Source organism: Callorhinchus milii, unplaced genomic scaffold (assembly GCF_018977255.1).
Source record: "Callorhinchus milii isolate IMCB2004 unplaced genomic scaffold, IMCB_Cmil_1.0 Scaffold4, whole genome shotgun sequence".
Classification (NCBI taxonomy): domain Eukaryota; kingdom Metazoa; phylum Chordata; class Chondrichthyes; order Chimaeriformes; family Callorhinchidae; genus Callorhinchus; species Callorhinchus milii.
In genome coordinates, this window is record NW_024704745.1 from 14,579,022 (window position 1) to 14,591,362 (window position 12,341).

General features: G+C 40.8%; 1 protein-coding gene across 1 annotated transcript in view; it reads left to right on the forward strand.

Annotated features, from left to right (window-relative positions):
• Nucleotides 1-12,341, forward strand: part of dgkh (diacylglycerol kinase, eta) — a 166,746-nt gene that overhangs the window by 127,039 nt on the left and 27,366 nt on the right. The window contains exons 9-15 of the mRNA XM_042334347.1: nucleotides 1,322-1,484; nucleotides 2,592-2,700; nucleotides 3,506-3,645; nucleotides 4,722-4,806; nucleotides 5,360-5,451; nucleotides 6,342-6,441; nucleotides 9,211-9,481. Coding sequence (XP_042190281.1) covers nucleotides 1,322-1,484; nucleotides 2,592-2,700; nucleotides 3,506-3,645; nucleotides 4,722-4,806; nucleotides 5,360-5,451; nucleotides 6,342-6,441; nucleotides 9,211-9,481 — 960 coding nt within the window. The remainder of the gene's footprint in view (nucleotides 1-1,321; nucleotides 1,485-2,591; nucleotides 2,701-3,505; nucleotides 3,646-4,721; nucleotides 4,807-5,359; nucleotides 5,452-6,341; nucleotides 6,442-9,210; nucleotides 9,482-12,341) is intronic.

A 12,341-nucleotide genomic window follows, 5' to 3' on the forward strand; every position in this document is an offset into this window, starting at 1 on the left:
CTTCAAACACCTTTCCTGGCAACCTTCTGAGTCAATTATCTTGAGAAAGTCAACTTTTCTCAAGACTGAAGAGTCCTAATTTGCCTGTACCCAGCATTGCTTAGAGAGTACCACAAAATTATTTTTCCTTGCTCATGAATATAGATATTATGCAACAATTGATTTGTTTGATGCTTCAAAAGTTAGTTGGAATTGAAGAGACATGTTCTCTGGAGGTGGTTGGTGGGGGTATGACTGGCGGAGAAGAAGGGATGGGGGAGGGAGAGAGAGAGAGGTGTAGTCGGAAGAGGAGCCTTAAATATAAATGCCTGGTAGTGGCACTCAGGGAAAGATTGACGTACATTGGCTAAGATTTAAGATATCCTAAACCTAATTTAATAGAAATGAGTACCCCGAAACAAATCATATTTGTCACAAGCTATCAACCCAAGGCAGAATAAAAATATCAAATGTACAAATATCTGCCGTGATTTACAATCTATTGATGTTAAATTGCAGCAAAACACCTAATTTTTGGTTTAATGAAGATATTTTTGTTCGTTAATATTAAACTAAAACTGGCTATTTGGAGGATTGAGCATGTGCTTGTTGCTACAGTTTATTAATTATGGATTGTAGGGTGAAGTTTAAAACATGTTGTGAATTTTGCATGACTCAACTGCTGATTGTTTCTTTAGTAAACGTGCAGTAATGAGATGGTATTGCTATATGTGTAAACCTCTTGTTTATAGCCAGAGCCCCTGTGCATCAAGGACATAGAACAAATGGGTACATTCAATCCACTTACAGCAGCCACTGGTGATCCAAATTCCACCTAGAAACATTCACGTAAAACTGAACCGATATTTACCATGAGCAGCAATCAAGAGGCAATTTCAATGTTGAAGCTTGATCTCAGGATTATTACAAACTGCTTAGGGTACACTTTATAGTAGATAACAGCTTTGTAATCATTTGCCGGTTATTTATTCTCCATTAAATTTGATTCCTGCAACAAGTTTGACATTAAACTTTATCCCACTAGTTGCTCTGCTTCCAGTTGTGATGGAAACAGAATTTATAGCGACGAAAATTATGATGTGTTGATTGAAAATCCTGACCTGTTGAGAGCTAAAGACATTGACTAATGCATGGGTGTGAGCCTTCGCACCCCCTCCCCCCATGAGACTTTGTCACAATAGTTGAACACAAAGTTCCACTTTAGGTGCTATATTAAATGTGAGGATTATTATTATTGTTATAATGTTGTATGTTCTAAACGGATGGATGTTGCACTTATGATAAGGTGTATTTTGTATGTCCATTCACTGCTTATATTCAGGTTTCTGGAAGGCTACCTGCCCACCCTCCTGTGCCAGCCCACTTTTAGTGTTTGTCAACTCTAAGAGCGGAGACAATCAGGGGGTGAAGTTTCTTCGAAGGTTCAAACAGCTGCTAAATCCTGCTCAGGTTTTTGACCTAATGAATGGAGGACCACATCTTGGGTAAGACTTTTGAGACAGACATTTATAATTTGCCTTAGAATTTCATTTCTGCTCCTATAATCACTGAGACCTGATAAAATATTTAATTTTCCTGTAAAAGTGCTGAGTAGATATTCCTGGTGTAAGCCAGTGAGAAACCATGTTCTGGTGGGATGTGGCAATTTTGGACCAATGCAAATTCTGTCCTAACACTTAAGGTCAGCGATCAATATTGTGCACATTGGGCTCTTAGAAAGTTGGCAAGTTACCCACCACTTTGATTTAAAATTCACTTTGTTTTGCCAGTACAGGACACCTACTATTGTGTGTGACCACTTGCTCCCACAGCTAGACTGTTGTGTTTCGTGTTTGCAAGTCATTTGTATGCGAGCCACTGCTTCATAATGGATTTGAGACTGATCAAGTACCAAGGCTAGGAAATGCTGGTACCAACTTATTTGTTCCAGCGCAGGCATTTTATCCTGAAACATCCCAATCGTCTTGCAATGCAAAAACAACAATTTACATTTATATAGCGCAATTCGTGTTGGGAACACAAAATATTTCAAAGTTCTTCTCACAGCTGACTGGGAGCCCGAACTGGGTGGGAGGGTGGGATGAGGTGACTCAAGGTCCACTTGAAAAGGTGGGTCTTAAAACCAGTCTTAAAATAGAGAAGGTGCAAAACAGAGGGACTCCGGGATGGAGTTCCAGAGAATGGAGGTGGAATGGTTGGAAGAGATGGATCAGGCAGATGTCATGAAGTTCACTGAGCAGAGGTAGTGGCTGGAGAGATACGTTGCAGAGGTGGAGGGAGGGCTATAAAATAGCAAGGTCTATTTTGGGTTATTTCTTAAAGGGAATCCTTAAGGAATCTTGCTGGAATTCCTATCAATTCATGGGTTGATTGACTGTGGGAGCAAAGTTCTTGTGGTTTGGCCTAACAGTTCAGATTGTGTCTTCATTTGTGCTACTTGGATTCCTTATTAAAGATTCCCATGAGAATCTTTGGGCCCAGTGGTCTAGAATTGAAGAATTTTAGCATTCTAGTAATGAAATATAATTGTGATCCCTTTCATATTATTGGCTAATATTGAACCTTTTATATTATCAATAATTTTCTCTTAGATTGCGTTTGTTTCAAAAATTTGACAATTTCCGGATTCTTGTTTGTGGAGGAGATGGCAGTGTTGGATGGGTTTTGTCGGAGATTGACAAACTAAACCTACACAAGCAGGTGAGGGAATGTTAGGGAAACTGAACTGATTTTTTCTTGGTCATCTGGATATCTGACACATTAGCCCATCACTATGCTGAAAAGTATCCAATCCAAGCAAAGAGTTCCACATTATGAATGGAAATCTCCATTTGTATGCAATGGATTGTGTACAACATTCTCTTGCCCAGAGGGCCTATCGCTCCTTCCTCTTGTTTTTTTGGTCATCATAATAATAATAATCCTTGCATTTGTTGTAGCCCCTTACCATGTCTTTGAAACTTTTCAAAGCGCTTAACAGAATATACTATAAACTGAACTGACTGTATATTTTGTGGGCGAAACACGGCAGCCAATTGTGCTCAGCAGTGTCCTAGAAGCAGTCGGGGATTGAGTGCCCAATTTTTTAAAAACGTTTTTAAAAAAGAATTTGAAGGAATTATTACCCCTGGAAAAGCGATCCACCAATCAACTAACAACCGGGTTCCTATTTACTGCTAAATAAACAGAGGCGTGTGGAGTAAGGAAATCTGCCTATCGTTCCGCCCTGCCGGGAATCAAACCCAGGTCTTTCGCTTGCGAGGCGAGTGCTCTAACCACTGAGCTACAAGACACCGCCACCTAGCAGTGATCGACTGGTTGGAGACCCCTGGTTTAAAATCTTATCTGACAAACAAAGCCTATGATGCTTTCCCAGTGCAGCTCAAGTCTATGCTGACACTGCATAAGAAAAAGATATCCGATTAGCAAAACTGTTTCAGTGTATTAGGTTATCTGAACAAATTGTTTCTGATGTTGGTAATGTCCAAATATTCCCACCTTACAGTGCCAGCTTGGAGTGCTACCTCTAGGAACAGGGAATGACCTGGCCAGGGTCCTCGGCTGGGGAGGCTCTTGTGATGATGACACCCAACTTCCTCAGATTCTGGAGAAATTGGAACGAGCGAGCACCAAAATGCTGGACAGGTAAACACGACTGTAATGATGTGTCGTCACCAAGCATTCAATAACAATATTGTAACCAGAGATTTAACCTTGTCAGTTCTGTAATGTAAGTCAGTTCTTTAGGTAAGTTTATTTATATACATTGTAATTAAATAAAGCCAAAAAATAATGAGTCAGGGGGTTCACATTATTGCGAATTGTCCCTGGTACTTTTGAAGGGAGAGGCCTGGCAGCCTTTTCCTGGTTCATTATCTCCTTTGTGCATTATTTTGAGACTATTTTACTGTCAATTGAAACACAGTATTAATTTTATTATTCAACAGTTAAGTACAATAACAATAATAATTTGGTCACTTCAATCCACGACTGTTTATGGGACACTGCTGGTGTAATTGGCTGCCGTGTTTTGTCCACAAAGTATACAGTCAATTCACTTTACTATTCTGTAAGCGTTTTGGGACATCTCAAAGACGTGATAAGGCGCTATTATTACTTATTATTACTTATTACTGGGACATCCTCCCGACGTGAAAGGCGCTATACAAATGTAACCTTGTTGTTGTATTATCTTAAGTTTCACAAATCAATACTGTTTAAGTTAATTGGATAAAAGATAATACAACAGTGCATTAAAACATTATCATAAGGTCAGCACTTTTTAACAAACTATTTGTATGTTCTTGTCTTCCTATTTTTATATTCATGAATCAGTTACACAGTCCACTTACAAATACGCAGTTACTACACCTTACAGTAAAATCCCGTAAAGCGCTTTCGCCTTGCCCCTCTAGGCTGCCTTCAGATCGCACCTGAAGATTTTCCTCTTTGACCATGCCTATGTCACCTCCCCTATCTCCCAGTTCGATGTCAAACTCCGCCGTTGTTAAGCGCTCCGAGATGCTACCCTGTGTGAAAGGTACTCTATAAATGCCAAAATTGTTTATGTTGAAATCCTTTGGCAATATGGTAAGGTGCCGTATCAAATGCAAGGACTATTCGTTTATTATTAATAATAGTTATTATTAGATGCTAACCAGTCTACACGGTGAGTTGTGCTCAGCAGATGGTAATGAAGTAAAAAAATCTGTTTCGAACAGATGGAGTATTATGACGTATGAAATAAAAATACCATCAAAACAGACCCTGGCGGTGAACCCAGAAGAGGATACTGAGGAATCTGAAGTAAGTGTTGAGAAATGTAGAACAACTTAGACGTTCAATCCAGCTCCTCACAGAGAATTGAATGGCAACAGTGGAGTCCAAGGAGAAGATCACCTGTCAACTTTGAGGTCCAAATTAACCTATCTCAAAAAGATATGTCAGAGTCCCATAGTCAATCTCTGGAATCTCTTTGGATGTTAGGGTTTACACCTGGGGCTCAGGGCACTAAACTCAGGGAATAAATGGTTTGATGCTATAATGGGAAGACCACAGTGGGGCGGGGGGGGGGGGGGGGAGAAAGTATGTGATCAGTGAGGCAGAAGGGCCTTCTCTTCAGCCAAACCTCTCTTGTGAACTTGTTTGCTGTCTTTGTAAGAAACTGTCTAGTCCCACTTTACATGTAAGTTCTGATGAGCACCGAAATGTGAGATGATGTGAATAGATGATTTTTTTTCTGAAGAAGAGAGCAGCTCTTTCCCAGTACGGTAACAGTATAAGCAAGAAGCATAAATAGGGGCAAATGTGAAATGCAGCAGTGGATATTTTGGGTGTTTTGACCTTCTTTTTATCTCAGTTTCAGATATCTGCCTATGAGGATTCTGTTGCTGCTCATCTTGCCAAGATCCTCAACTCTGATCAGCATTCGGTTGTCATATCTTCTGCCAAGTGAGTCTTCCCTGAATGCAGTGTCTGCGTGAGAATTGTAATGAAATGCTTGCCTTTCTGCAGATTAGGAAGAGCAATATTTCTTCAGTCTAATTAGATTATATAAACCGAAGTGCTGAACCCTTGATCTGGCAGCTCAGTATTTATCTCACTATTGCTTTGCACTTTTGTGTCTGAAGTAGATGAGAGCAGGATATATTACTCATTGTTCTTCCAGCTGAACACAGAAAATAAACCAGTGAGAGTTACAGATATAAAAGCTAGAAGCTAGTGATTTTTTTTTGTGTGTGAAATATTATGATGAGCATGTCATGGTGCTTCTTTGATCCTGGGAGAAAAGCGAATATTTTATAGCAGCCGATACAATGAAAATTGTCCTTTTAGACTAGACATTCTAAATGGGGGAGTGTGGAGGATGGGGGGGAAGCAGGGAGATCGAAAGCATGGTAGATGAGGAGGGTCTTGAGATGGGTCTTGAAGGAGGCAAGGGATAGGGCACGGTGAAGGGACTGAGGGATGGAGTTCCAGAGGATGGGGGCAGAATGGCAGAAAGCCCGCCCGCCAATAGTAGGGCGAGCGAGGCGGGGGACATGAAGTAGGCTGGAGCCCGCTGAGCGGATGGAGCAAGCAGGATGGTAGTGGGTTAGGAGGTTTAATCGCATTAGTGTCATTAAAATAAACTACTAAATATAGCTACTGTTATAATGGATTGTAGCAACTCATTGTTCCTTTAAATTCTGTATTCCTTTTTTCTGTAATAATTAATTCTTTCCATGAGTGGTGCTGTAATGGTGAGTGTGAGAAGTATAATGATGTGAGTGGTGGTATAATGCTGACTGATGAAAGTATAACTAACTTAATACAACTAATGTCAATGTTTTATCCACCAGAATTCTTTGTGAGACTGTGAAGGATTTTGTTGCCAAAGTAGGCAAGACCTATGAAAAGACCAATGAAAATACAGAGGAGACTGAAGCATTGGCCAACAAAGTAAGGACAAACGTAGAATATTCCTTATTGTAGATGGGTTCTGGTTGAAATGGATGTTTACAGTTGAAAATCCAATTTTATTTTACCTACGTCTTAAAACCTTTTAAAGCCAACTTGGGAAAAGATTGAGCTAACGCTGTAATGTGATATGGAGGTTGTGTGTAGAAGTAAGTGATGAAGTAATAATAATATATCCTTGCATTTGATAAACCCCTTATCACATTGACCGGCCATCTCAAAGCACTTCATAAGGCTACTGTTCATTTCAAGACTGGCTATTTGCAGCTGAGCGTCACAGCGAATGTTACACCTCAAACAGCCATGTTGCGAGTGACCAATTTTATCTGTGGGATTGTTGGCCAGGTCACTGGGAGAATTTCCTTTCTCTTATCAAGTAGTGCCATGGGATTTTTCACATCCACCTGAATAGTTGGGCCCTTGGTTTAGTGTCTTATCTGAAAGACGACACCTCTGACAATGCAGGCATCTCCCAGCACTCTATTGGAGCGCCATCTTACATTGTGCGTTCAGAGTCCTGACTTTACATTCATTGGTCTTTTATCTTCTTTAAGCTACAGACTTGACTTTATTTGACGCACAGCTTGACTGTATTTCTGTTGGAGCTTCGTCAAACCACCTTTAAGCCTTGAAGGCTACATCTTGCTCACATGACCATTGGAGCTGCTGATGCATGTAAACGTGGCATGCAATCTGGAAAGATTATCCCTGCGGCAAGTGCGAAGAAGAGCATTTAATACTCTCTAACCTGCTGAAATTAGTCTGCTAACTGCTCAGAGAAGCAATGCCTTCTGTTTCTCAAACTGGTGACAATCTTCCCAGCTGGACTGTGAGTAAGTGAATCAATTAGCAGGTAGCAGGTAGTTGTGGGCCTATTCTCCTCAATCATGAAATGAGATTCAAACAGCATCCTGTCAGCTCGAATGGTGTTTAACCCTTGTTCATGCTGTATTGTCAGAGTGGCATCCTTCTGACGAAAAGTTAAAACCAAGGTCCTGTTTGCCTGTGCAGGTGGACATTAAAGATCCCATGGCACTATTTTGAAAAGAAGAGGTTGACCTATTCCCCATGATCACGAAATGAGATTCAAACAATGTCCTCGCCATTCCAAATGGCCTAGGTTCCTGAACAACGATGCTCCAGATAAAATTGGTTATTCACCTGATGGCTCCTTGTGGGACATTGCTGGGTGCAAATTGATTGCCGTGTTTACTTTACAACATCGCTTCATTTTACAGTAAATTCTGTAAAGAGCTTTGAGAGGTTTTGTAATGTGATAAGAAGCTATAGCAGATGCAAGGGTTATTACTTATGGACTTATGAAAAATTCACAGAAAAAATGTTTTCTTCAGGATCCTGTTTTGATTTTAACAGCCAATGTGTAAATGTCACATATACAGTAGAAACCTGGTTTGCGGTCACCTCAGTAATCCAGCCACCTTACAATTGCGGGCACATTTTTACAGTCTCTTTCATTGTCTATGTTAAAAGATAGTCTGTCTGTCTGCTTCAGTAAACCGGGCACCTCACTATTCAGGCAACAGTCATTGAGTGCGGCCGCTACAGCACCCTCCTCCAGTACACACGGGGTACAAACACATGTAAAACATGCCACCGCAGTGCCCGGAGTTGTCCTTACTTGAGAGGGTGGACTTTAATCAAGAACAGCGAGGGCAAAAGTCATAGACAGTTAGCTGTGATTGGCAGAACACAAGTTGGAAGCTTTCCCAAAAGGAAGGCTGAATACATACCAGCTTTTGTTTTAAGTGTGACAATGCCTTTATTTTACTAAGATTGCAGAGTATGTTTGTTGAATGTTCATCACCCTCGCCCATTACCAATGCTCTTAACATTACATCAGTCACCTGAATCACCTGATAATCAGGTCATCTCAAATCAAATCAGGTCACTTTTGCCCAGTCATTTGAGTGACCGGATTAGTGAGGTTCTACTGTATAAATAAAAACGAATTAAGAAAAGAAAAATAATATTTAATATGATAAATACAAAACAGATTCAAATAGTATTTTCCAGTCTTGAAAGTATGATCTGCGATGAATCTCATTTTCCTGAAACTTGACAGGCTGGACAACACGCTTTATAGTTTGTGGAAAAAGTGCCACAGGGCAGAGAGGGAGCAGCTGGAAGATGGAGTGCCTTATTAATATAGCTGTGCTCTATCATCTTTTCATCCTTCCATCTGTCACTTAACATCATTGTCCACTTTTATAAAGTCTTCTGGAAAAAGTTTGTCAAAGAATGTTTATATGTTTGGGGAAAGGGTTGCGGATATATTGAATTCACTACCCCCAAAAAGTTGTACATGCCAGGTCAATTCAAATGTTTAGGTAGATCAGTGGTGGCCAACCAAATCCATTTTTCTTTGTTGAATTTTTCTTCATTTCTAGTGGTGCAATGGGTATCACGGCTTGGTAGCTCCTGAAAACAAGGTATTGATTTGTCAGGGACCTGCCTGGACTGGTGTGTGTGTTCGGCAGGCCAATTTTTGATGCACCAAAAGTGACCCATGGGCCAATATGTTCCAAGAGCTTCAGTGGATAAGGTTGGGCCAGCTTTGGCTCAATGGTTTGAATGGTCTCCTTCTGTGCTGTAATTTCTGTTCTCTGAAACTTCAGTACACTGTGTTCAACTCCTACATTATTTAACAGTTAATTATTGAAATATGAAATAATTTGACGCTAGTAACTTCTTATTACAACATACAATCCATGTTTTGCCCTCTCTTGTCAGTGTTCAGCATTGAATGAAAAGTTGGACTTGCTGCTGCAGGCCCTGAAAGATGAATCGCAGGTTACAGCTGTACAGTCTCGTTCTACACCACCCATCGTGGAGGAAGAGGAGGAATTCAATGAAGAGTCGTCCGACACAAAGGAGACAGCATTGGAAAGCATCACTGCGAGGTCTTCCACACAGAAATTCTTCAAACCAAGAGAACAGCTTATGCTTCGGGCAAATAGTCTGAAAAAAGCAGTGAGACAAATCATTGAACAAGCAGAGAAAGGTACTGCCCACTTAGACCGGGAGGGTTTTCAGTTATTAATAATGTTTCTTTTCCGTCGGTTCAAACAGTACATTTTTTATTCAAACTGCACAGATTCTTCAAGACCCTTTATGAGTATCTTTTGTTTCTCCCACAAAATATACAGTTAATTCACTTTACAGTGTATTCTGTGAAGCGGATTGAGATGTCTCAAAGACGTGATAAAGCTCTCTATCAAAGGCAAGGATTATTATTATTAGCGTTATTATCTATTAACATAGAAGGTTCCAAACCATTGCATTTTTCTTTTGTTTCCAGTTCAGATCAGTGGAGAATATGCAGAGAAAGATTGAAAGTACAGTGCTTCCAATGCCAAAATGTGAACAATGAGATAGAAATGGCAAAATCTGTCGACAGCAGGGACTGATTCAATAATTCAATCCAAATCACAAGGAATACCGCATAGGTGTTCTCTGTTCTTTGTAACCGGACAGGGTGGAATGTTGGACAAGTTTCCTTACTCCACACCTCTGTTTACCGAGCAGTAAATTGGATCCCGGTTGTCAGTTGATTGGCAGATCGCTTTCCCAGGGTAATAATCCCTTGAAAAAAAAATGTTGTCCCTCAATCCATGACTATTCGTCAATTTACGACACTGCTGTGCACAATTGGCTGCCACATTTCGCCCACAAAATATAGAGTCGGTTCACTTTACAGTATATTCTGAAGAGCTTTGAGACGTCTCGAAGACGTGATAAGGCGCTTTAACAAATGCAAGGATTGCTATTATTATTACAGGACTTAAACCTGTGGCTTGTAAAGGGGGTTCTCCATGGAACTGAATTGCTTTCAGAGTGACATTTGTGCCAATGGAACGTAGAAATCGAGCCAATCCTCTGTAGCGGTCTCAGACTAGGTGTGTTGGCTGATGGGTGGAGTTTAGGTTCTGATGTTTATCAATCAAGCAGATTGATTTGAATGAGCGCGGTTACTGGATTCATTGTGATGTGGGGGGTCTGTTCTGCAAGTCACCGTGGCCCCAATGGCTTTTGGGTTATACCATGGCTCACAAGGATTTTTTAAAAAATGTTTTGTTTTAAAAATGTCTGTTTGAATATCAGTTTGGTTTTAGTATTGGTAAATTGGAAATTAATTTCTGTGGCAATTGTGAGGAGGACAGAGCAGAAGGACATCTACCTGGGAATGTTGTGGTCCATTGCTTGTATGCTCGGGTGTTTTATTGTTGAAATAATGAAAGGAGTGAGTTATGTGTGATCCTGCACTGAGATGGTGCCACTCTTTGGTCACTGTTAACACGTGTGGTAGGTATAAAGACAGTAAGTCTTGGGAACATAACAGTGTGAGTTCAAGCCCTGGCATGTGGAAAGGATATTAAGCAACCAGAGTAATTTTATTATAAGTAGCCTGTTCCCACTTGTTGGAGAATCTGTAACCATGGGACAAAAGTATAAAATAGAGATTAGGGGATCCAAAAGAGAATTTAGGAGGAACTATTTTGTGAAAAGTATACCTTGTGCACGGAACCCCATGTACGTCATGCTAACTCGTGACATCTCTCACTCTGAGGCAATCTGAGGTCAGAGCCCAGTTCTTGTGGGTCAGTGTGATGTACCCGGGTTCCACCAGACGAGATGCACTTTACATTCTGAGGACTTGTGCTCACGTGTTTCCTGCTGGAGGGTATTTTCAACCCCACTGTGTGGTTTAGGAACTCATCACACCAGTCTGATTGGCGAGCTTGATTTGGTTTATAATTTATTCATTGTACAAAGTGAAACCTCTTATTATTTTTTATTATTTTATTTTCCCTTCCCTTTTTTTCTATAATTTTTCTCCCCTTGCAGGCCACTTGCCACCGCCCTTCCTCCTTCAGGCTGGAGGCCAGGACAGTATGTGCGGCGGATTTCTCCATGATTACTGTCAGTGCTGCTCTGTGATCAGCTGGCAGGACACACAGTTTGAGCAGAGTGAGTTGGATGATGTCAGTTTTTCCTTCCATCCCCTCTCTGATCTCCTATCAATCAGTGCAATTGATGTTGGTCTGAGATCAGCCCCTTGTAAAGAACAATCCTTTACTTCAAAAATGGGTCTGATATTTTACCAGTCTTACCCTCTAAGATCATTTTGTCTCTAAATTTAAGATTGCACAGAATTGTGGAAATTTCCTAATTAATTTATTAATTTGGAAACTGGTTCTTTAAAAGAAAAGTGGCTTCTAAATTAGCACTGAATTTTTTTTTTCCACAATTACGTACCTGCTTGAAGTGACTGTTCTTCGTGTTTTTGTCCCGAGATTGCTGTCAATCGGCTCTTTGACGTGGGGACACATTAGAGCCAAGCTCAATACTGTCTTCATCCGACCTGTATTTGGGCACCTGATAGTGATCTGCTACAGGAAACTTGCTGGTTTCTCTTCTCTCTATCCAGGGTGTTTGGACCAGTTGCGTGACATATTGGCACGTGCTCCAAGGATCAGTGAATACAGCACAAGCTAGAGATCAAGGCCTCTTGACTTGTATCCTTCGGATGAGATGTTAATCCGAGCTCCCGTCTGCCTGCAAGGTGGATGTTAAAGATACTGTGGCACTATTCGAAAAGAGAAGGGAGTCACTCCCAGTGTCCAGGCTAACAAATCCCCCAATAAAATTGGTCACTATCTCCGTGGCTGTTTGTGTGACATTGCTTTGTGCAAACCAGCTGCCGCATTTCACACAGAAAATACAGTCAATCCACTTTACAGTATATCCTGTGAAGTGCTTTGAGACGTCTCAACGACATAATAAGGCGTTTTATCAAATGCAAGGATTTGTGTAGTTCCATTCCACCTGAGGCGCAGACCTTGCTGATAATGCTATGTTCT